At 34.1% G+C, this 27,241-nt stretch overlaps 1 protein-coding gene across 1 annotated transcript in view; it reads right to left on the bottom strand.

The window, feature by feature from the left end:
- Window positions 1–1,457: 1,457 nt before the first annotated feature.
- LOC118538762 (transmembrane protease serine 11G-like) overlaps window positions 1,458–27,241 on the bottom strand; it is a 29,273-nt gene continuing 3,489 nt past the window's right edge. Inside the window, exons 4-10 of the mRNA XM_036096928.1 lie at window positions 24,195–24,262; window positions 23,441–23,601; window positions 9,846–9,884; window positions 8,800–8,971; window positions 7,340–7,599; window positions 3,731–3,873; window positions 1,458–1,619 (exon numbers count right to left, since the gene is read on the bottom strand). Of these exons, the coding sequence (XP_035952821.1) occupies window positions 1,458–1,619; window positions 3,731–3,873; window positions 7,340–7,599; window positions 8,800–8,971; window positions 9,846–9,884; window positions 23,441–23,601; window positions 24,195–24,262 (1,005 nt within the window). The remainder of the gene's footprint in view (window positions 1,620–3,730; window positions 3,874–7,339; window positions 7,600–8,799; window positions 8,972–9,845; window positions 9,885–23,440; window positions 23,602–24,194; window positions 24,263–27,241) is intronic.

The following is a 27,241-nucleotide window of genomic DNA, read 5'->3' on the forward strand; positions in this document are numbered from 1 at the left end:
TATTTTATAAATATATTTTAATGTATACAATATAATATTATGTATGTGGGACAAGAGAGACTCTCAGCTGATATAAAACTCAGAAGAAAATCTTAGCACAGCAGTTATTTCATTAGCTAAATTAATCATAATGGAGGAGCAAAGGTTTAGAAGCACAGAAAAGACTTGAATTTTGTTCAAAACTAGTCCATAGTCATATATAGTGTCACAAAATATACATTTAAATACATATGAAAATAACTACTTTATCATAAAAGTTAAATCTCTCCAAAGATGCTTTCTAAATTATTTGAATATTCTCTAAAAATACCATACTTCAAAGAATGCCAGCCATTTTTTAACAGGAAATTTAAATATTAGACAATAAGGTCTTTTTCAAAATCTTGTATCAAATTGTTTATGAATGTCTAATTTTATATTGGCCTCTCATTTAAGTTATTTATAAATATTTAATTATTATTGGTTTCTTATTCTGTGGGTCCCCTACTTGTTCTGAAGTTGATTGAAAATAAAACTATTTAGAAAACAAAATGCATTAAGAACTAATAAAAGAGAAGTGGAAAGTAAATTTATATCAGGTTTAGAACTTCTTTCATTTTTAGAGATGGAAAGTAGCTCCTTCTCACGGAGCCTTTTCTCTTCTCATTTCCACCTAACAAAAAGGCCCGGGAACTTTGTCTTTTTCCCCCTAAATATATATATATATATATAAGCATTTTTAGGTAGTGTAGAACAGAATCCTGTGCTAGGCAATGTTTCCAGTTTTGCTGTCTGGTCCCCAGATTTATTCATTGTTCCAAAGTAAATATTAGGTAGTTGTTTAAAGTGTTTAAAATCTGTACTATCAGGGGTAAGTGTAAATGTCAATATTTTTCCAGTTTCAGAGAGAAGTACATGTGCATCTGGGGGCAAAGGGGAAAGGACTCATAGCAGTGCCATCTCGTAAGTCCCACTTTCACATCTAGAGCTTCTCCATCATTTGTATTAGCATTAGCTCAAACGAATTACCTTGATTTGTCTAGAACCATGAGCCTACAGATTCTTAATGAGGATTATTTAGTGAAGAAGATAGAAACTGTGGAGTTAGGGAAGGGCAACATGCCCCGTCAGGGAAAAGAATAGAGAACACTTAGCCAGTTAGTACTTTTCAGATTAAACGGGATTATTCTAAAATGAGAAGTCTGTAGTAGGAACAGAGAGATGAGCAAGGAAATGATGAGAGACACTTAGCAGCAATGGCAGATCTTTGTGGAGTTGACAGTATCTTGTATGCTCATGGTTAGCAAAACACTTCAGATGATGTAAAGGCAAGTCGGCTTTGCTCATGTTTAAGAGGAACGTTGTCAGATCCCGCTTATTTGCATCGTGAACTCAACAATGATATACATGGCAATGCATCCTAAACACAGTTTGCTAGAGACCACATTTACATTTTGCATGGAGAGGTGATTGTTGCATTAGATGTTGGTTTTAGATTTAATCCAGTCCCGATAACGAGTCACTTTGGTGTAAATTCCAGGCTTATTTTTTTTTCCACAGTCTATTCCCCAGCTTACTATTCCAATAAGATACCAGATGTTTCTATCATGTGCTATAACCAGAGGTCCTCCAGAATCACCCTGGAGAAGAAGAAATGTACATTGTCAGTAGAATAAATGAAGGGGAGTCAAAAATGCAAGTTAATGAGCATGTGAATGCCTACTAAATTAATATTTTAAATCAAGGTATGTAAAATGAATTCTATTTTTACTTACCATTAGTATTAATGTAACAGTAGAGTTTATTACTTATTATGTCTGTTTTTATTTTACTACTTCTGCTTATCTGTGTTAATGTCTTCATTTGGAAGGCAGTGTGAATAAAGCTAAGGTTTCAGTTTTATCTTGTGTAGTTTTTAGTTTTGCTCTATCTAAATAGGAAGCACAAACTGAACCTAAGTCCAGGCATACAATTCTTACATGATTGATGACCTCAAGGCTCAACTATATGTCACCTCCATGAAGCCTGTCCTGTTAGCTAGATATAATCACTTGCTTTGAATTTGAATTGCATCTTGTTCCATTCACACCAGTTGATAAGAAACTGTCCTGGATGCTATATTGTTGTGTAGTAATAAGTTTTAGAGGAGAAATATAATGTGAAGGACACTCCAGGCAAATGTGCATTATTTATTACAGACAGACTTTTATTTCCAAATCAAGACTTAATCCCTAGACCTCATGAACTGGTTTGAAGTGTATGAATCTTGAGGACTTCCCTAATATCTTTAACCTAAGATGTAGACAAATGATTTTAAAAATCTTTTAGCAATGAACCTATTCATGCAAATGAAGCATTATCTGGAAACCCCTTATAGACTTATTTTATAAGAAAAATGATCCCGTTTGAAGCAGGCCTGGGGTCCTACAGTCTTGAGCCTTTAGCTCCCTTCCCTTATCTTTCCACGCTTCTTAGTACCCTTTAGGGCTCCGTGGACAGAGTATGAAAACTCTGGTCTACTAAAAGCCATGCTCCTCAGCTCCTTTCCTGTTGGACCACATCTTAATTTAGGTCCTCAGTATTTTACTTTGCTACTGGTGAAGGAAGCAAGGGCGCATGGACCAATGGAAGAGAACATCTGCTCTTATACAGCTTTATGTTCCTGCTCAGAAGTCATGTGATCCAGTTGTATTGTGGACCACCCTCTTGTTTCTGCTGCTCCTCAGGAAGTAAAGTGAGTGGAAGGAGATCTTATATTCTAGAATATGTAGCCAAATCCTAGGTTTTTATTCTTTTTGTTACTTGTGTGCTATATTATTAGATTGTAAATTCATATGCATTCAGTGTAGGTTTTTTTTTTTATTTATGTTTCCTTCAGTAATTGTAACATTACCTTGCAATTTACAAAAAACAAACAAACAAAACAAAAAAACCCCACAAAAAACCCTGAATGAATAAGTGAATGAACGTTTATTATATCACATTACAGACAGCCAAGGGCAGATCAATAATGCCACCTTCACATTTAGGAAAACAGGTGTATGTGTCAAATTCTCAAATGCTTCCTAATTCTTTAAGAATTGCTAAACTGTTGGACCCATGTCAAAGTCTTTATTATTTTAGTTACTTATTTTTAGCCTTTTAAGTGGCCTGACTTTAAAACTGATATTCCCCTTAAATGCTTAATACTTAAAGTTTTGTATGGTTTGGGGAAATGCTATTTATTTAATTAGTTTTTAGATATAATTTGTGAGGTAACACTTTAATATGAACTAGTGTAGATAAATATATTTTTTTCTTAATAGTGTAATTCTATCTGAATGTATACTGCTAAAGGTCAAAGTGTTAAGCACTGGTAGGATGATGCTCTGTTGGCCATGGAGGTATCTGCAGACCTCATTCCATGCGCCTTACAGGTAGTAGGGACTAGATACCTAATTGGCTATCATTGTGACTTGAAGCAATGATTGTGTGGCTTTCTGGCTTGGTTTCTACTAAGTGCTTCCAGGTTTTTTTTCTTTAATTAAAGTTCTAATTTGCAACCGATGGTCATTTTTTACAAATGGTTCTGGATAATAAGAGGGTGTTAAATGAGGAGTATTTCTTATAGTTCTCCCAATCCCTCTTTTTACACTCTCCTCTCTCCTCCACAACTTAATTTTATGGAGTCATATGAAATGACACTGGTCTATGGTCAGTACGGCCAGCCTTATTCAACAAATTCATTTTTGTGGATTTGAGTCATTCTTACCTCACAAGCATCTCGTTTTCCCATTAAGAATCCAGCACATATCATTCCTGATGATACGGCACCACCATATACATTAACTTGATTACATATATCATTACTTATGATCTCTACTTCAACTTGTCGCAGAGTATTGGGAAAGGGACCTAAAAAAGGAAAAAATTAATAGATGAAGAATTTTCACATTGTTGCTTATAATAGTTAATTGTATCTTACAAAGGATGGATCAGTGATAAAACGTATGTCTTGAAGTTGACTCTGTGCTTATGACATATGTCTTGAAGTTAACTCTGTGCTTATGACTCTGTGCTCAGGTTCAAATTCTATTTTTTATGTGTCTTCTATGTGCTAAGTACCATTCTTAGCACATTTACTTCCACTATCCTACTTAATCTTTGCAATAACCAACAAAGATATGAATATTTTCTTTTTCAGTTGGGAAAACCAAAGCTTACCCAGTTATGAGTCTTGCTATGATCACATAGCTAAGTGGAGAATAACATTACATTTAAACCCAGGGCATTTCTCACCACCTTGGATAATCTGTGATAGTTCACCTTACCTTACCTGGAAATCTGCCACATCACTCTAAAAAGGGCACAGCTATACTGGGAATTGAGAATCCTTTAGGAAGAGCAGTATAGAGCAAGGTTGTACTATTAGAAGGTAATTTTAATGCTGAATAAATGGAATGCTATTGCTTCATCAGAAAGACCATGTCTATTTTGATCTTAAATGGCTATCCAAAACTAATTCCAGGATAAGTAACAAATACCCAGATAAGAAATAGATCATGTTTTACTAATGACCCACACATTTATTGTTTTGTTATATGAAAAGTACTATTTCATTGTGCATTGTATAGTTTTAGTCATTGTGTTCTCCTCATTACCTTTTAACAGCTTTTATTTTATTTCTTTCTTTTTTTTAATTTAAATTCAATTAGCCAGTATATAGTACATCATTAGTTTTTAGTGTAGTGTTCAATGATTCATTAGTTACATATAACACCAAGTGTAACAGCTTTTATTTTAAAGACTATATTAGTCTTTCACATAAAGATGGGTGCTCTGTTTACAACTGGTTCAAAGTCAATTGAGACAAGGAAGGAGGGAAGAGCTGTCAGTTTGATCAACTAGTCAGGGTAATTCTGTGCTAAAGGCTCAGCACATATGAGTTTGAACACTGCACAATTTATGTGCTATTTAGCCTTGTGCAAGTTATTTAATCTTACTAACCATCATTTTACTCACCTGTAAAATGAGAAAATGATACCTACCTCACATGTTTATTGTGAGGGTTAGAAAATAATTAATGTAATCAGTTGTGATAGTGCTTCGTTCCATATTCAGATTTCAGTCGATGGAAGCTATTGGAGTGAACTGTAGAGTTCAGGATCACATATTTAAAACCCTCCAGGTACAAAGCTGCACTTCAATGTTAATGATGACTGGTGAGTGCTAGAGCTTTTATAAGAGAAGATCTAGGTTTCTATGGATTTTGTCAGTAACTATAAATAAATCTAATCCTCTATATTAACACTAGTAAATTCACTTACCTAGGATTGACCATCTTGCTGAGAAATTAAGCCTAAATCCTCTACAGTCATTAAAGTTATCTAAGATCTAGTGAATTTCTTCACCATTTTTAAGCATGAGAGGGTCATTATATGACCATTTTCTCTTCATTTCTGATTCTCCTTGAAATGCTCCCAGGGAAAGAGTCTGTTCACCATCTGTTCTTTATACAGATTTTTAGAATAATCTAAACTATTTGTGTAGCTGCTTCAGCAGTATTCAGTACTATCTCTTTTGTTCTAAGTGACATTTAAAATGTATAGATATTCCTAGGCTTTTAATCAACTGTATTTCAACTACTTATAATTTCTGTGTGCCTACATTTATGTTTTATTTTATGTTAATTGGTCTAGGATGCTAGGTTTTAAATTTTAAATTATCATTCTTTAATCTCAACTTTTAAAAAGTCAATTCAAGTGCTTAACAATATAATAAGCTATTTTACACTATCAACTATTCAAGGAAGAAATTATCCAGAATAAAAAGTTTCCATTTTATAAGCTGTCTGGTTTCAAGATTTCTAATTAGACATAATTGGATACATTTTGGCAGGTAGGAGTAGAAAATTTTAGTCCTTGTCTCAGTTTCAAAGTGCAGAGAAAACCATAATCAAATATTTAATACTTAACTTTTGACTGATGTCTTATAAATTCATAATGTTATTCCTGAAAAGTATGCATCTTGTTAGAGTAAACAGATCAAGGCTTAGTAATCTGTACACTATTGGGCATCGAATGATTCATGATGAAGTCCTAAATCACTCACAAACTACTACTCTGGGAGTGGGTGGTGTTAAGTTTAATTAGGGTCTAGAGGAAGTGTAACTGATATTGCCCTAGTGGTAGATGGTATCCATTTCTACTCCAATCAGTAAGTGGCCTGTCTAATCTCAAAGGATTTGATTCTCCTTTGTACTCATCACCATTCCCTATACAACAAGGCAGACCCCCCAGAGATGAGGAAAAGAATTCTCAGATTATAATGACGGTATAACAAACTGGACCCAATGTCAGAATTTTGAAGTACATATTGAAGGGAAGCAGATTTCTATAAAAATGAAGTGACAAAGACTCAATAGATAAAAGCTATACTTGGAGGAAATGCATAAATAAGACTACAACTTTTTTTTGTTTTTTTTGTTTTTAAAGATTTTATTTATTTTTCGACAGAGAGAGAGACAGTGAGAGAGGAAACACAAGCAGGGGGAGTAGGAGAGGGAGAAGCAGGCTTCCCACCGAGCAGGGAGCCCGATGTGGGACTCGATCCCAGGACCCTGGGATCATGACCTGAGCCGAAGGTAGACACTTAAAGACTGAGCCACCCAGGCGCCCCAAGACTACAACTTTTTAACGAGAGTCTGGAACAAGAATCAGAAATTCAGAGGCAGATTAAACTATATGTAAATTTTCACCTAAGAGAGGTAGAAACTGGAGACACAACAGGATCTAAAGATCTATCTTTGCAGTTTATTGTGTGTTATTAAATGTAGTAAAATGTTATACTTGTGAACTTTATAAATCCTGAGGCTCAAAAACTGCTCCATAAGTACATGGATCAGAGGGGCCCCATTTAATATTTAGCATCATGCGTGCCATTTAAAATGTTTGTGTAAGGCTGTTTTCTGTAATGACACATTACATAAGTTTATCATTATTACTGATCACAAATCACATACTTTAAGATTCATGCAGCCATAGCAGAATCTCTGCATATGAAGACAGCAACAGAAAGAAGGGATGTGAAAAAAATATGCTTGAATAATTTTTGAAAAGAAAGTTATAACTAGTTTCCAAAGTAGCCCATAAAGAAGGCATTAAACATAGATGCTGTGTAATAGTTCTAGCCAAAGTTTCCATAAGTCACCATATCTGGGTTTTTCTATGTGTTGTTTTGTGGTATTTTTCATGGGATATCTTGATTTCATCTCTTATTTTCAATATTGTGATTTTGAATCTTATTTTATGTCTCCATTCAAATGGAAAATGGGTTTGCATTTTTTGCTTAGCTTTTTTTTTTTTTTTACTGAGATACTCACCGTTAGCTTTTAATGCTCCCCATCCAGTGACAAACACTGGACTCCGAGGCAAGACTTCAAAAGTAGCATCTGGGAGACAGACTCTGCCCACATCATTGGAAAATAGGACGGGGGTAGAGAGCTTCACCACCGCGATGTCATCGTCGTGCTTATGGGCAGCATAGTTTTCATGAACGATAATTGATTGTATCTTTCTTCTCATCAGTGGAGGACTGAGAGTTGTTCCAAAACTAGCCATCCAGAGTTTGGGGTTTTTGTAACTGAATCACAGATTTAAAAGGATTATAGTTGATTCATTTCTGATCTAAAGTTGCTCAGGACTCTGAATCAGCATGGGACATAGGGGTGGTAGAAGGGCAAATTGTTTAAGGTGATAGTTGATGGGTCTTCCTCCTTATTTGAGGCTTCTCCCCTCAGAACTGCTTTGCTCCATCTAGCTGATACAAATGCCCTCATTCTAAGGTAGCTTAAATTACTTCTCTTGAGGAGGAGTTTGTATTTTCTAAAGGGAACAAAATATTATTGCTATTTTTGATTATAAAAGTAATACAGATTTGTTGAAGAGACTATAAATAAATAAAAATTAGACATATGTACCCACATATGTACATATCCACACACGTATACTCTCATATGCATTCAGTTATATAAATGTCTGTATAACTCTGGAGGGAGAAAAAGAGAGGGAGGGAAGGGAAAAGGAGAGTGAGAGGTATCACACTGGAGCCACACCTTATATATCGTTTTCTCATCCTTTCTTTTTAGTTAACATTTTACCCAGAATATTTTCCCAAATTATATGAATTTCACTAGAGTTATTATTATCTCTTTATTATCTCCATATATCCCATATGTTAAATCTTCAAAAAAGATAAAAAAGTGCAGCACTAAAGATATTCATGTGGGATAATCTGATGTAAGTTTGTGGGTTGGGATACTATATTAGCAGAGTTTTTAAAAAATTCTACAATATCTCTTGGGAAAACTGCTGAGTGTGTTTAACTTTTGACAGCGTTGGCTTGTTCTTAAAGTTAGGAAAATATATTCCCCAGAATATATTTTCAGTTGGAGATGAAGATTCTCTAACTTTGCTACTATTCTTTAATAACTGTCATTTGTTCCTAAGCCTGCTTCAAAATCGTGAGTTCCAGTGGGATACTAAGATGCTCATAAAAGAATGAAAAAGGTAGGGGCGCCTGGCTGGCTTAGTCGGTGAAGCATGTGCCTTTGGCTCAGGTCATGATCTCGGGGTTCTGGGGGTCTTGGGGTCTGGGATGGAGCCCATGTCAGGCTCCTGCTGGTGGGGAGTCTGCCCCTCCCCCTGCTCATGCTCTTGCTCTCAAATAAATAAATAAAAAATCTTAAAAAAAAAGAATGAAGAAGGGATGAGAATTATAGGAAATGAAGGTGAGAAAAGAAAGTGAAATTGGTGATCCTGTTGGTACAGACTGAGGACTTACATGTCAAAGCAGTGAGCGGCAGTCAGGAGCCACTCCTCACTGATCAAAGAAGCTCCACAGAAATGGATGCCGTCCATTTGCAGGCTGGCTTGCCATGGCCAGTCAGCTTTTTTTGCAGGATAACCATCAGCAATTCTTTCCATGGATGGAAACTCCCTCCCTCTTCCACAACCTGTCAGGAGGAAATAAGATAGTCATTTATATATTTTATTTGTTTGTTTATTTTAGGTGACACACAACGTTACATTATTTTTAGTTGTATAACATAGAGATGCAACTTCTCTAGACATTATGCTGTGCTCACAAGTATAGCTATAGGATGGTTATTTATAACCAGAGTTGTAAACATGTGTAGGCCTGTTTGGCACATAGTTAAAGATGGAAACATATATAGATTTGCCTTGCCTTTAAAAAGTTAATTGAAATTATATAATAGAGTAGTGATTATTCACATTGAAAAAGGATTAACTTAAAAAAATAAACTATTTAATATCCTCCCTGGTACATTTAAAGCAAGTTCAGCTTAAGATTTGTTTTTTTCATATCTTTCTAGGTCATTTTCTTGTATGGCAATTTATTCCAGTGGTATTTGACAATTTTGAGTGTCAAATGTACACTATTTATTGCAGAACAATGCCATTTGTACACTTAAAATACTTGTCTAATATTATAACCATTACCCTACTATAACTTAAGTGTCAAAGTTCATGCATTAAAGTTAATGGGTGTCATTTAATTCTAAGCAAAATCTTCTACTTTAACAAAGTGAGCCAAATAAAAATAAATATGATAAAATGATAGAGAATTGTTAAAAGAAGTTGTCAGTGAAACTTTCTGTGAGGAATAACAAGTTATTTCTAAGGAGCCCATATAGACCTTCCCAATTATTAGTAGTAATTTTCTCCTTACAGAGAGTTAAGTCATGTATCCATTCAGAGATATTATATACTTTGGGGAAATAGTAAACATGGGGATAGAGAAACTCTAGCAGTATTTTGAGTTTTAGCATTTGATTTGCAAACATTGCAGTGATAGTCTTGACTTACAGCTGTTCAGGATGTGCTCTGCTTGTATTTCATTCACATCTGGAAAAAAAAAAGATGATTGCTCAGCAATGGAACAACTATAATTTGAAAATACTATGCCTACATGACATGAATGTTTCTGGTTGGGATGAACTGAATTATTCAGGAATTTCTTAATTTAAAGGCAATAAAATAAAATCCTACAAAAAAGAGAGGCCTGGATATAAATTAAACCCTTCTTCTGACTATTTGTGGACTCTAGGAAAATCCTGGTTTATGATTTTAAAATCATTGGCATAGAGAAGGATATTGTTTGTCATGAAGGATGACTACATCTAATTAATTTAGCCATACCAATTTATTAAAATGCCAGTTAAGCAGAAGCAGATCTAAGACTACTTTGATATATGTATTATTATATGGTAGACACCATTTCTTTCTGTCCTCATTTTATACATTAGTGATATGGTAAAGGCACTCAAAGCATTTTAGATGCCTGACATCTCCACAGAGGCTCCAACTGGAATAAAGATCCACCAGTGTACTAACGAATCCTTAAAATGTGTTAGTCATTTTATCATAAACTAAAACAGAAGAAAGCACGATCAATGACTATTCCCCAAAATTATATGAATTATTCCTTATGCCAGATAGTATAGTAAGCAATCCAGATCCATGTTTTTGTTAAGAAGAAAACCAGTGTAGAGTTTTGGTAAGCTTGCAAATTAATGAATCTTTCAGTCAGACTCTAAAGAGGAGCATTGTGTTCATCTGCCAGGAACTATGCTTATGTTTATTACTATTACTTATTAGAATAAATCCCTTAGAATTAGGTTTTGCCAATAGTAACAATTCCCTAGTGGCTTCCCTGATCTTTATAATAACCCCAAACTTCCTACCTGGATCTGCATGACATGGTCCCTATTTATGTCTCTGTTGTCATGTTGAACTGTTTTTGTTTTCAGCCACTACTCAGTGCCCACCCTGGCCTTTCTGTTTCTTGACTGTGCCAAGGTATTCCTACAGCCTTTATTCTAGTTGTCCCTTCTGCCAGAAAAGCTCTTCCCTTGACCATTTTCATGGTTGGTTCCTTGTTGTCATTCAGATCTTAGCTTAAAAATCCTCTCCTCAGAGAGACGCTTTCCATGACAAATCAAAGTAGCCTCCTACTCTTTATTCTCTGTATGGAAATTCGTATTACTTGATATTACTTTGTTTATTTACTTGTTTAGTGGGCCATTATCTTTTTTATTCCAATTAAAATGTTCCATGAGGACAGGTAATTTAGTTCCTGGCACAAATAAGTTCTCAAAAAATAATTGCTGAATTAATAGTGAACAGTAATGATAACTAATAATTTACTGAGTCCTATATACCAGGGACTATACCAAACACTGCTATATCCTCACAATAATATGAGGCAAAACTATTAAGGACATGATTTAAATACTTTTCAAGGTAAAAAACTTGTCCTACAACCATTTCACTGTAAAGTCAATTATAGTCTAGTGTCACCATCTGTAGGTTATGGATCAGTGAGAGGGGTGGAATTATGGTTACCTCACAGATAACTTTAGCCTAGGCTCATTTCTATCAGCAGAAACTATTGATGAACTTCCATGGTGATGTTATATCTCATATGTAAACATTATCTAGTAGATATGTTCCACCTGCAGGATAAAAGTTAAATAGCTCCAGTTCTAGAACAAGATTGTGTAGACTCAATTTTTTCTGCTCTTCTCCTATAAATACAACCAAATACCTTGAAAATTATCTAGCAGATAATAATAAAAGAACTCTGAAAGCTGGATGGAGGAAGGCAAAATGGCTAGAGACTACAGTATTTTAAGGACAATGTGGTGAGTTTCCTAGTTTTATGTTCATCTCACATATATTCTGGACTGGAGACCAAGAAAGACCTGCAATCTGGAACCATCAATAAGCATAGACAAAAAATCCTAAGAATAGTCTGTTCTCTCCATCCAAACACTGGGAAAGAAGAAGCACAACAACGACCTAGTGAGGATCCCAAACCTCCTGCTTCACAACACAGGGCTGGCTATCCATTTTGCCAGCAGTAGTGAGAGCAAGAAGCCCTTGATCTTCCCAAACCCCACTTCCTAACCAGGGCACCAGCTTATAGAATGACACTCACAGGGACAACATCAACCTTTATATACCCAGTGACATAAATGGGTTCAGGCCCACTGCACCCCTCCACAAAGGATGGCCCAGGGATGCAAGGCAGCCTAGAGAAGCTTGTTCTACTCCTATATATGTTGCTGGCAGCAGGGGTTGAGAGGAAGCTCCAGAAGACTAGAATAGTACTTCAAGGACTCTGAAAACTAAATTGTTATTGAAACAATGAAAGTAGGTGAGAATCTACACTCCAAACCTAAATAAGTGGACTACCTGCTAAAATAAAAGAATTAAATAGGATCAAGAGTCTCCTAACATAATAACCAAAATGTTTAGAATACAAAAATTACTTGCCATACCAAAACCCAGGAAAACCAGAATCTGCATGAGAAAAGACAACCAACTGATACCAATACTGAGATGAATAAGATGTTGGAAGTATCTGATGTGGATTTTAAAGCGGATGCCAGAAAAATAATTTAGCAGTCAACTACAAATTCTCTTGAAATAAGTGAAAAAATAGAAAATCTAAGCAAAGAATAGAAGTTATAAAAACCAAATAGAGGGGTGCCTGGGTGGCTCAGTTGGTTAAGCGTCCAGCTCTTGATCTCAGCTCAGGTCTTGATCTTAGGGTTATGAGTTTAAGCCCCATCTTGGGCTCCACACTGGGCATGGAGCCTACTTCAAAAAAAAAGGAAAATTATAGGACTGAAAAATAGAATTAATAATAATAATAATAAAACCCTGTTGGATGGTCTTAATAATAGAGTGGAGATGGGGAATAGGTTCAGTAAATTTAAATGAAATTAAATAGCATTTACTCAGAAGAACAGAGAGAAAAGAGACTGAAAAAAAGTTAACAAATCCTCTGAGATTTGTGGGATAATAACAAAAGATTTAACATTAGTATTATCAGAGTTCCAGAAGGAGAAGAAAAAGAGTGTGAGACTGAAAAAGTATTCAAGGAAATAATGGTTAGAAACTCCCCAAACTGGCTAAAGACAGAGATGTATAGATTCAAGAAGCTGAGAAAATCTCAAGTAGGAAAAACTCAAATCCACACCAAGACCCATTATAATTAAGTTACTAAAAGCTAAACACAATGAAAAAATTCTCAAAAACAGAAAAATGATACATTACCTATAAAGTAACACCAATTCAAATAACAGCAGTTTTCTCATCTGAAACCGTGGAGGACAAAAGGAAGTGGCATAGCATTTTTCAAGTTCTGAAAGAAAAAACTATCAGCCATGAATCCTGTATCCATTGAAACTATATTTAGAAATAAAGGTATTCTATGATGAAGGGAAATGAAAAAAATTTTAGTTTCTAAAAGACCTGCTCTTGGATAATGGCTAGAGGAAGCTCTCCAGACAAAAAGCAAATGATAATAGAAGGTTAGTACCTTCAGAAAGGAAAGAGACAGAATGTGTAAAAACACAAATATACATAAAAGACTATTTTTCACCTTATAGGTTTCTTTAAACATATTTTATGGTTGAAACAAAAGATGCAACACCATCTGATGTGCAGAATATATAGAGAGGAAATATTAATCTGATGTGCAAAATATATAGAGAGAAAAATGTATCTAAAAAGTGGGGAGGGCAAAGAGACCAAAATGGAAGTAAAGTTTCTACACTTCATTTGAAGTGGTATAATCTTGACACCAGTAGGCTCTGATATTATGTGTGTGTATGTTAATACCTAGCATAGCCACTAGGACAGCTATACATAGTGATAAACTCAAAAACATTACAAATAAATCAAAATGGAACTCTAAAACAAATGTTCATATTACCCACAGGGAGGGAGGAAAAAAAGGAACAGAGGAACAAGAAACAGCACAAAAGAAAGCAAATATTAAAATGAAAGACTTAAGCTCTAACATGTCAATATTTAATATGTGAATGGTTTAAATACATCAATTAAAAGACAGAGAATGGCAGAGTGTAATTTGGAAAACATGACTCAGCTATTTTCTTTCTACACTGAAATTTCTAAATTAAAAGTAAAAGGATGGAAAAAGATCTTACAAATATGAATCTAAAAAAAAAGCAGTAGTGGCTCTATTAATATCAGATAAATTGGGCTTCAGAGAAAAGAAAATTACTGGGTACACAGAGGGACATTACATAATGATAAAGGATCAATCTACTAAGACTATGTAACAATTTTAAATGTATGTTTACAAATAAAAGAGCTTCAAAATACACCAAGCAATAACTAAGAGAGCTGAAGGAAGGAAGAGAAAAATTCACAATCATAGCTGGGGACTTCAACATCTGATGTAATTGATGTAATTACTAGACAGAAAGTCAGCAAGGATATAGAATTAAAGAACACCATCAACAACAAGATCTAATTGACATTTATAAAACACTCCACCCATCGCTTCTCGGCCTTTTGGCTAAGATCAAGTGTATAAAACGCTCTCCACCCAACAATAACAGAAAGCATATTATAAATACCCATGGAACATTCATTAAAATAGACCATATCCTGAGTCATATTTAAAAGAATTGAAATCAGAATATGTTCTCTGTTCATAGTGAGGTCAAATTAGAAATCAGTAACAGAAAGGTAAGGAGAAAAATCTGCAAACACTTGAGAATTAAACAATAGACTACTAAATAATACATGGGTCCAAGAAGAATTCCCAAAGAAAATAAAAAAAAATTACACAGAATTGAGTGAATATGAAAGTACAGCATAACAAGTATTATGGGATGCAGATAAAGCATTACAGAGAGGGAAATTGTAGCACTAAATGTTTATGTTAGAAAAGAGAAATGATCTCAAATCAATATTCTTGAGTTCCTAACTCAAATAAACAAACAAACAAACAAAAAAAGAAGAGCAAAGTAAGCCTGAAGTAAGGAAGAGGAAGGAAATAGTGAAGAAAAAAAATCAAGGAAGATCAAAATTTCAATCAAAATTAAAAACAGAAAAATAATATAGAAAAATTAATGAGACAAAAAGCACTGGTTGTAAGAAAAAAATAAATAGAATTGATAAATTTTGGAAGATTGACAAAGATAAAAATAGAGAAGACACAAATCACCAGTATCAGGAATTAACTGAGGGGATATCACAAAAAAGCCTGCATAAAGATGTAGCATGTATATACAATGGGATATTACTCAGCCATCAAAAAGAATGAAATCTTGCCAATTGCAATGACATGGATGGAACTAGAGGGTATTATGCTAAGCAAAATAAGTCAGAATTTAAGTGGAATTTAAGAAACAAAACAGATGAACATAGGGGAAGGGAAGGAAAAATAAAACATGATGAAAATTGAGAGGGAAGCAAACCATAAAAGACACTGAACTCTAGGAAACAAACTGAAGGTTGCTGGAGGGGAGGTAGGGGAGGGGAAGGGATAATTGTGTGGTGGGCACTAAGAAGGGCACTTGATGTAATGAGTACTGGTTATTATATGTGACTGATGAATACTAAATTCTACCCCTGAAACTAATAAAAAAAAAGTCATAGGATTACCACACTGACCTGAGAGTATATGCATAGAAGAATTTAAAATGAATGTTCACACAAAAACTTGAAAAAAAAAGTAAGGAATACTTTGAACAAGTTTACATTCATAAATTTGACAATTTAAAAGAGAAGGACAAATTCCTTGAAAACCATAAACTACCAAAACTCAGCAAAGTTGATATAGATAACCTGAATAGCCCTACTATTAAAGAAATTGAATTTGTAATAAAAGCTTAAAAAAAAAAAAAAAACCCAAAACAAAACAAAACAAAACCTTGGGCCCAGATGGCTTCACTGGAGATTTTGGCAAAACATTCAAAGAATTAACACCACTTTTACACAATCCTTTCTAGAAATTATAAGAAAAGAGAGCATTTCCTAATTCATTTGATATGGCCAGTATTATCCTGATATTGAAACCAGATAAACAAGAAAACAGACTAATATTTGTCATGAACTTGATGCAAAATTCTCAACAAAATTTTAACCAATTGAATCCAACAATGTATGTAAAGAATAATACAGTGATGAAGTGGATTTATTCCAGGTATATAAGGATAGCTCAATATTTGTAAATCAATTAGTGTGATCTACCATATCAACAAGCTACAGAAAAAAGTTATATGATTATGTCAATTGACACAGAAAATGTATTCAATAAAATTTGGTACCTATCACACCACCACACCAACCTATCATACTCACAATAAAAAAAATTGGAAAATAACAAGTGTTGATGAGAACTGGGAGACATTAGAACCCTTATACATTGCTGGTGAGAATGTAAAATGATACAGCTACTGTGGAAAACAGTTTACAGTTCCTTAACAAGTTAAACATAGAGTTACCATATTGCCCAGCAATTCCACTCCTAGGTATCTATCCAACAGTAATCAAATAAATACTATACACCAATATTTATAGTAGTACTATTCACAATAGACAAACAATGGAAATAGCACAAATGTCCATCACCTGATGATTAGGTAAACAAAATGTAATATATCTATAAAGTGAAATATTATTCAGCCATAAAAATAATGAAGTATTGATACATCATAAAACATGGATGAACTCTGAAAATAATATGCTAAGTGAAAGAAGCCAGACACAAATGTCACATATTATATGGTCCCATCTATGTGAAACAATTAGCATAGGTAAATCCATAGAGACAGAAAGTTAATTGGTGGTTGTCAGGGGCTGGGTGAGGGAGAATGAGTGACTATTTAATTGGTATAGGATTTCCTTTTTAATTGGTATAGGATTTCCTTTGAGGTCATAAAAATGTCTTGAAACTAGGTAGAGGTGATGGTTGCAAAACATTATGAACTAAATGCCACCAAATTGTACACTCTAAAATGGTTAATGGTTAACTTTATATTATGTGAATTTTACCTAAAAAAAAAATACTCAACATAGTAAAGATGTCAATTTTCCCCAAATTGATCTATAGATCTAGCAAAATTTCTATCAAAATCTGTTTTTTTGTAGACATAGACAAGATTATTCTAAAATTTATTTAGAAAGGAACTAGAGTATTTAAAATAATTTTGATAAAGAAGAATAAAGTGGAAGAATCATTCTTCTTATTGTTAAGCTTGCTATATAGCTGCAGTAATCAAGAGAGTATGATGCTGGTGGAAGGATGGACACATAAATCAATGAAATAGAATGGAGAACTCAAAAATAGGTCCACACAAAAATGCCCAATTACTATTTGATAAAGGAGCAAAAGTAATTCAGTGGAAGGTAGGCAGCCTTTCCAAAGACGGTGCTGGAGCAATTGAATATATATTAACAACCAGAACAATGACAAAAAACCTCACAGCTTATATAAAAATGAGCTCAAAATGGATTTTAGGCTTTAATGTAAGACATAATGTAATGTGAAACCATAAAACTTATAGAAATAAGTTTAAATGTTAAAAAATCTAAGTATAATATGTAAAATTATAAAATTTACAGAAAAGAACATAGAGATAATTGTCAGGGACCCAGTACTAGGAGAAGAATTAGATTTATTACCAATAACAGATCCATAAAAATTAGAGTTCAATTGGTTGAATCTCATCAAATTTAAACTTTTCCTATCTGAAAGACTGTTTATGGGATGAAAAGGCAAATTTCAGACTAGTAAGAATTATTTGCAAATTACATATCTGACAAATATATATAAAGACCTCTCAGTATTCAACATTTAAGAAATAAAAATCAGCTCAATTAGAAAACACTCGCACAGATATTTTGCCAAAGAGGATGTATAGATGGCAAACAAATAAAAGGATGTTTGATGTTATTAGCTATTGGAGGAAATAAATTAAAGCCATAATGATATATCACTATACACCTATCAGGAAGGCCAACATGAGAAATAGTGATAACGCCAAGTGTTGGCAAAGATGCAGAAAAACTAGGTCTCTCATACATTGCCGATGGGAATGCAAAATGTACAGCTACTCTGGAAAGTAGTTTGGTAGTTCCTTTCAAAATCCAAAATAGTTTTATCAACCTAGCAATTGTACTCTTAGACATATCCCAGAGAAATAGAGACTAATTTTCTCATAGGAACATGTATATGAATGTTCATAGCAGCTTCATTGTAATAGCCAAAATCTTAAAACTACCAAATGTAAGGGATAAGTGGTTAAACAAACTGTGGAATACCGTGGAATACTACTCACCAATGAAAAAGAACAAACGACTGATACACACTTCAACATGGACAAACCTCAAGGAAATTATGCTGAGTGGAAAAGGTCAATTTCAAAAGGATACAAAATGTATGACTTACATGATATTCATGAAACAATATAATTATAGAGATAGAGAATGGATTAGTGGTTGCCAGAGGCTAGGGATAGGTAGAGAAGATGGGTATAGTTATAAAGAGGTAACACAGGGGAATCTTGATATGGTACAGTTGAATATATTGACTGTGGTAGTAGTTATGCAAGGCTACATATGTGATAAAATGGCATAGAGCTATACCTATACAGAGACACACATGCACACACACACACAAATGAGCTCATATATAACTGTGAAATTTGAGTAAGCTCTATGGATTGTATTTATGCCAATTTCTTGGTTGTGATGTTGTGCTATAGTTGTATAAGATGTTAACATTACCAAAGGCTGGAGGAAGCATGAAAGTGCATAAGATTTCCCTGTAAATTTCTTTGTAACCTCCTGTAAATCTATAATTATTTCAATATATTTTTAAAAGTCAAGCATCCTATATAAAATCAATGCACAGAAATCAGTTGCATTTCTATACACTAACAATGAGAGAGAAGAAAGAGAAATTAAGGAGTCAATCCCATTTACAATTGCACCCAAACCCATAAGATACCTACGAATAAACCTAACCAAAGAGGCAAAGGATCTGTACTCAGAAAGCTATAGAACACTTATGAAAGAAATTAAAATGACACAAAGAAATGAAAAAATGTTCCATGCTCATGGACTGGAAGAACAAATATTGTTAAAATGTCTATGCTACCTAGAACAATCTATACAGTCAATGCAACCCCTATCAAAATACTATCAATTTTTTTCACAAACCTGGAAGAAATAATTCTAAAATTTGTATAGAACCCGAAAAGACCCTGAATAGTCAGAGGAATGTTGAAAAAGAAAACCAAAGCTAATGGCATCACAATTCCAGACTTCAAGCTATATTACAAAGCTGTAATCATCAAGACAGTATGGTACTAACACAAAACAGACACATAGATCACTGGAACAGAATAAAGAATCCAAAACCGGACCTCAACCCTATGGTCAACCGATCTTCGACAAAGCTGGAAAGAATATCCAATGGAAAACAGTCTCTTTAACAAATGGTGTTGAGAAATTGGACAGCCACATGCAGAAGAATGAAACTGGGCCATTTCCTTACACCACACACAAAAATAGACTCAAAATGGATCAAAGACCTAAATGTGAGACAGGAATCCATCAAAATCCTAAAGGAGAACACAGGCAGCAACATCTTCAACCTCAGCCACAGCAACTTCTTCCTAGAAACATCGCCAAAGGCAAGGGAAACAAAGGTAAAAATGAACTACTGGGACTTCATCAAGATAAAAAGCTTTTACACAGCAAAGAAAACAGTCGACAAAGCCAAAAGACACCAACAGAATGGGAGAAGATATTTGCAAATGACATATCAGGTAAAGGGCTAGTATCCAAAATCTAAAAGAACTTATCAAACTCAACCCCAAAGAACAAAGAATCCAGTCAAGAAATGGGCAGAAGACATGAAGAGACATTTCTCCAAAGAAGACATCCAAATGGCCAACAGACGTATGAAAAAATGTTCCACATCACTCATCATCAGGAAAATACAAATCAAAACCACAATGAGATATTACCTCACACCAGTCAGAATGGCTAAAATTAACAAGTCAGGAAATGACAGGTGTTGGTAAGGATGTGGAGAAAGGGGAACCCTCTGACACTGTTGGTGGGAACGCAGGCTGGTCCAGCCACTCTGGAAAACAGTATGGAGTTTCCTCAAAAAGTTGAAAATAGAGATACCTTGTGGCCCAGCAATTGCACTGCTGGGTATTTACTCCGAAGATACAAATGTAGTGACCCAAAGGGGCATGTGCACTCCAATGTTTATAGCAGCAATGTCCACAGCCAAACTATGGAAAGAGCCCAGATGTCCACTGACTGATGAATGGATAAAGAAGATGTGTTATATATATATATATATATATATATATATATAAATTGTGTGTTATATATTTATATAAATATATAAAGATGTGTTATATATATATAAACTTATATATATATAAATGTGTTATATATATATATATATAAATTGCTTTTGAAAGATATATACCCATTATATATATATAATGGAATACTACTCAGTCATCAAAAAATGAAATTTTGCCATTTGCAATGATGAGAGAGAGAGAGAGAGTACAAGCAGGGGGAGCATCAGGTAGAGGGAGAGGGAGAAGCAGGCTCCCTGCTCAGCAGGGAGCCCGACGTGGGGCTCGATCCCAGGACCCTGGAATCATGACCTAGGCTGAAGACAGACGCTTAACTGACTGAGCCGCCCAGGCACCCCTATTGTTCTTTGATAAAGACGCTATATGCTAAATTCTAAGCCACATCTTTGAGTTACTTATCTCCCCCGTTATTTCCCATGTATACATGTTAATAAACTTCTGTTTCTTTTTTTCTTGGTAACCATCTTTTATTACAGGGGTCTTTTATTATAGTCAAGAACTCAAAAGGCTAGAGGGAAAATTATTTTTCTTCCCTACAAGTAAATTCCATGCATTTTTCTTTATATTTTTTTGTATTTAAATGATGAAAGGAAACAGAAATAGAGACATATTTGGGGATCATAAAAGAATCACTTAATGATTTCATGAAAGTTTGTCATAGAATAAAACCAAAGACTAAAAGCACATTTTAATGAAACACTGACAATCTTAGCTAATTTGTTCTTTCAACTAATTGTTTTCCTTTTTCTTTCCTTCCTTCCTCTTGCCCTCCATCCTTTCCTCCTTCCTTCCTCCCTTCCCTTCCCTTCCCTTCCCTAGTCACTTGGAATCACTGGAGAGAATTCTGACTTCTGTAAAATGAGAAGAAATGTTCACAAGGCTATAAATTTTAGAAAAAAATTCACCTAATTATCCATGAGCATTTTAAATTCTACAATTTTTAAAAAGAAGATCTACATAGACAACTATTTAGCAAACTTGAACTTATTAACTCCTAAAGTTAAACTCAAAGCTTCCCCTTGAGCTTTATTATAATCCTGTATAAATTGCTTTTGAAAGATCATACCCAATACATTTCTGCATTGTTTCTTCTGTGTTAGACTTAAGATATTAGCCAACTAACTCTTCCAATGTTTGTGTTTTGGGGCCATGTGTGTGTTTTAGTTTTTCAGCTACCTTTTTCAAGACATGTTATCAATTCTCCAACTTCCTAGGATCTGGGTTGCTAAAAATATCTGAGAAAGTCCATAAAATAATACATTACATTAATATGTTTATACTTGTACTTTTCAAAGCATTTTTAAGTTTTTCCAAAGGATAAGTTTCATAGTTGCTACTATTTTCATTTTGCAAAACAGGAACTAAGACAGTTTCAGCAACTTACCCCAGGCTGCACTACTATGGTTATTGCTGAGACATGGATCCCCTGAGTTCTAGTCCAGGGTTCTTTCCACCACTACCTGCAGACTTTCCCCTGGAATGCATTCCATTCATTTTTATTTTTACCGTATATACTGAAATGATTTCTCTTACCCTATGAAACTCAAGTTTTGTTTTTAAAATTTTTATGTATTTTCGTGTAGTTCTAAAACACCATATGGAAAGAAGAATGATTCTAGTTTCCTCAGTGTTCTGTGGTGTTTGTTAAATTTAAGATTGCTTTTGTTTCCTGCCCACTTTCAAGAGAATGAGTTAGTTTACAGAGTTAAAGATAGAACATTTTACAAATACCAATTCCTGCACTGTGCTGAGTTCTGTGCTAATCTTGGGGTTATGATTGTAAGTACAGAAAACATATTTCCTGTATTCAAGGAATTATCAGTCTTTTGCAGAAAGAGATGAAATAAAAAATATACAAATTAATTTCTGAATACCCTTGGTAAGCACAGAAGTCTCAGGATGAATGATGAATCTGAGGAGACCTTTCCACGGGAATGAGGAATGTCTTAACAGTAACTTGCTCTGATAGGGCAACAGAAGATCTGATGATAGATGGTTTGCCAGCAGATGCCTGAATAGACCAACCCCTCACCTTGATCCAGCAACACTATGAAGGACCTAAGTGCCCTAACACCACAAAGTGCGGGTCAGGGTGAGCAGATAGATCCAGAAATGACAGAGTTTAAGTTTGTAACGTTTAGCTTAATGGGAGTTCAAGATTAAATTAATATTATTTTTAAAATCAAAATTTCACATATACCACTACATCCTTCAACAAAATGTTTTCTTCAGAAAGTCTTATTTCTGCTATCTAAAGCACAGTGCATTGGATTCAGAGTCTACTCTGTTCTATCTGCATGATTAACAGAACTGAATGTTGGGCATTACTCACAGAAACTTCAAGTTCTTCAAGCTATTTTTTTTTTCTTTTTGACTTCCACCAAACCTATAATGCAATTTTCTTTTCTGTTAGCATATTATAATATATCTGCTCTAGCCCTCTGGAACAGTTTTGGGGGGAAAAGTACCAAGGGAAAACTTATTAGTAACTGTAATTATCTGTCAGCCTTAGAGTCTCATCTCATAGCTTACACAAATTCTTGTAAAACATGGCAACTTCAAAGTTAATATATACAAGGCTAAAAATAGCCTTGGAATTATAATGAGCTTTGTTTAATCTCATACCCCAAACATTTATTACCTAGTTCCTTATGCTTGTGTGGCAAATGACATGGTGCCTTTTTGCCAGGGAAGGTATCATCAGGGTCTGGCATTTTTCTTCTTCTGTCTCCTCCATGCCCTGGGCCAATCCTATCCTGGATGCTTTAGGAAGGCTCATGGTAGCGTCAGAAAAAAATGACGTGTCTCCTTTCACAGGAGCTAAATCATGTTTGTGCCCCACGTATGATTTCTGTGTTCATACCACTCTTACATTCTGGATTCTGATTGGAGAGAGTATTGCTACAGAAAGAGCCAGGCACTACAGTGTAGGTTTTTATCTCATACATGCTTAATTAATTCAAACAACTCCACCAAGATCTCTTAAAAACAAAAAGAAATATTATATTTGGGTTATCATACAAATTCTGTTTCATAATTATTTCCATGCTAATCAAAGGAAGGTAATCTTTGGTGTTGATTGTGTGAAGATTTATTATCAAGTGAGAAATGAGAAACAAAAATGAAAAGTGGTTTCATTTTATGGTGAAATAAAGCTTTCTCTGTAAATGAGAAGATCGTTAAAATGATAAACTCTAACAAGGGAAGGAAAATGGGATTTCTTGCCTTTAAGATAAGGTAATGAAGTATCTATCTTCAAGAAGCTTTCATTTGATTTCAGCTTCTGATGCAAAATGTTGTCAGCCTGCCTTTTTATCGTGTCTGCATTGTTAGAAGCAAACTGAAACTTAAGCAATACATCTGTTTTCAAACCATCATTACTTGACCTAAAAAAGAAAAACACCAGAATCAATAAGTGAGTAATAGCCATACTTATGATTATTTTATACTTTAGTATTTAAATATTAGTTATATCTTCAAGAAAATACAACGTAAATATTTTATATATTTTATTGTCATGGATTTCCCTCCTTCCTGTATCATATAGGTGTTAATACCAAATTATCCCCTGCTTATAAAACTTGATCATATTCAGAGAAAGCTGAGTATCTAAGAGTTCTATAATTTTTTTTCTGGCAAAATACGTAAAAAACACTTGTTAAATCCATCAACTCTGTGTATGTGTGTGTAAAGTAAGTAAAACAGAGGAGTATTCAAGGATTGTAAGATTCTTTAACTAAATGCAAAAGTCTTTAAGAGGACAACCAGTAGAATATGTTGTATCACTACCCAAGCTGAGAAATTCTCTCCCTACAGGTACTCTTTAAAGAAGGAATAACAATTAAATGTAATAATATTAAAATATTTTTGCTCTTGATAAATCTAAGATTTTTAGATCCTGTCCACAAATCAAACAATGAAAAATAACTAAGTAATACAAAGTTTCCTTTCATCATAAAAATTAATTAGTTGTGATTACCTAAGGTCAACAACGTGAGACTTGATGTAATGATGATTTAAACTGGATCTTCGAAATATCTTATCTACCTGAGAAAAGAAAAAAACCAACAGTGTAGACCTTTTTAAAATAATTCACACATTTCAGCATATCACAAAAATGCCTGTATAAAATCTGCAGTAATAGCTTTTACTTCTAAGTTTGTTTGCAACTATCCTCAAAAAGCTCATTTGGACATAATCCCCTTGTCATAAAGGTCACCCCTATAATCAGATGTTGATATTTGAACAAGTTGTCACATGATCAAGGATGGCTGGTATATATCAAGAGTTGAATTAAGCTAGATATTTCAGTAGCCAATATAAAATATACATGGGGATGGAGGTGCTGAGACAGAATTTCTCTGAAAATTGGATGTGTATGGAATTATCAGCCATTATCATTCAAGCTTAGTTATCAACATCATGGCTGTGATTGAAGGGTCATTTTTGTAGGCTTTAGTGAAACACTTTAGGCCATCTTTTGATCGTGTAGTAAATGGAGGAGAGGAGGAGAATGTGTATTTATCAGGTACTTCCTTAAAAAGAATATACTTATCAAGAAAAATACATGAAATGATTACTTAGAATAAGACAAAACTATATGTGGCATTTGTATGTCATTTTAGACCTCCTTTATGGGATAATTTCTCTGTAGGATAAGATCCTAGAAGAAATTATTTCTTACCAAAACCACAACTTATTACAGAATCTGTGGTTTTATAAACCTGTTTATTACCATTGATTCATCAAGTTGGCTTCTTGAAAAAAGGACCGACCACATGCCAAACCTTAAGTGAATCCAAATCTCAATAATTAGTTTCACAAATCAGAAGAGCTGCCAAAATTGAAACTGGTTATATGTTGAACAAATACATTTCACTCAACTAATTTGATTTATCAATTTTTTTCTGGTAAAATGCCATGTCATATTGCATAGTTTGGTGAGCATGCTTATTGAAAAATCAATTATTAAAAAATGAATGACCATGTGTTTTCCTTCTGATTATGAAGGGAAATTTGTTTTTTAAGGAAATAGTTTTATATACACGTGTACATTTATTTGACAAAACAAATACATGTTCATTGTAGAAAGTTATAAAAAGCAAACAGTAGAGCAAAGTAAAATGAAAAGCATTAAAATCATTTCCAAATCACTGCATAGTGAACTTCCTATTTACATTTTTGGTTGTATACTTCCAGATTTTCTACATTCATTTATATATATTTTATATATGACCTTTATATGTCTTATATATAATTATAAGTTTTCTGCCTGCCTCCTTCCATTTTCTTTCCAACTTCATCATTTTGTTGTTGTTTCTTTTGAAATCACAGCTTTGTGAACCATGTATTATCCATGGCAATTGAGCATATAAAGTTTAGATTACTGAACTCTACAAGAAGTTTCTAAAATTCATTTTAGGCATTGGTTTTAATCATTTCTTCTAGGACAATATTTCCTAGGACTGTGATTTATAATCTAAATCAGGGGTCAGCAAATTATAGCCTATAGGGCAAATCTAGACAGCCACTGTTTTTGTCTGGCCCATCATCTAAGAATGGTCTTCACATTTTTTTAATAGTCGAAAAAAATCAGAAGAAGAAGAATGTTTTGTGACATCTAAACATTTAACAAAATTCTACTTTCAGTGTCCATAAAGTTTTATTGGACCATAGCCATACTCATCTGTTGATGTATTGTCTATGGCTGCTTTTGCACTACAATGACAGATTTGAATAGTTGCAGAGACCACATAGCCTGCAGAGCTGAAAATACTTATTATCTGGTGTCTTAGAAAAAAAAATCGCCAACTTCTGGTCTAAATTACTGTACTTTCCTTCTTTATGTTGCCACTATTATACTCTAGAGGATAGAGCCAGTTCTAGTGAGTTGACCATTTATTTACTAGTCTTCTCCTTGAAGTGTATTTTTATAGTCCTCCCATATAGCAGACACTGTTACAGACACCAGAAATATAAGAATAAGTAGACTTAGCCCCTCACGAAGTCAGAGGGGCATAGACATACAAAATAATAATGATGTAACAAGGTGGTAAGCTCATTAGCAAAGGTGTATGAAAGTTCTGCGAGAGCACAGGAAACAGATGCTAACGTTTATTCAGGCATAATTTTTCATACTTTTTATTCACAACATAAACCAGTCTTCAGAATAACTCAGAGAGGTAGGTGAAATTATCCTATTTTGTAGTTGAAGCCCTAAGGGCTCAAGTAGCTTTTCCAAAGCTCATAAAATGTCAAGAAGTAAAATTTGGATATGAATCTAGATGTTCTGACTTCAAAGCTTAGACTGTCTGTAATTCAGTATATTGCTTCCTATGACAAAATATACCCTGCCCTGATCAATATCAAAATTTCCTTCAGATGTATTTTTGAAAAGACATGCCAGCCCCACTGAGTTGCATCCTTTAACTCATTTCATCAGCTCATTTTGGTTGGAAATGGATAAAGAAATATTTCTGAACCTGGCAAGAATGCTCTGTCATCTTTGGTCAGTGCTAGGCTCAGTAGAAGCTGTATACACAACTGAAGTCTTCAGTGGAAGACTTTGTCTGTATGTTTCCGTGGTATATTTTTAGGAATAAATGTTTTGTGTAAGCTGCCTAGTGGGAAATGTATCAGGGTCAGACACACATTAGGTGCTTAATAAGTGATACATGGTAATGTTTATGCCTAAATGATTGAGCTATGTTTCCAGATAGCTCAAATAATTTTACTTTTTGTATTTGAGCTATTTAATCTTTCTGTTGGGCTTCTATTATTCAGTCTTCAGTGCAATTATTCTTTGCCCAATGTATTTTTCCAATTTTCCTGAGATACTGTTGGTTAGAGTTGCCAGGATTAACAAACAAAAATATGGTTAAGTTTTAATTTCAGATAAACAATGAATAATTTTTAGTATAGGCATGTTTAAAATGTTGAATGAAATATGTTTTCAGGAGGATCTAAAATTAAAATTTAACTGAGAATTCTGTATTTTATCTGGCATCATAGGTGCAATTTGATATG

Source organism: Halichoerus grypus, chromosome 3, assembly GCF_964656455.1.
Source record: "Halichoerus grypus chromosome 3, mHalGry1.hap1.1, whole genome shotgun sequence".
Taxonomy (NCBI): Eukaryota; Metazoa; Chordata; class Mammalia; order Carnivora; family Phocidae; genus Halichoerus; species Halichoerus grypus.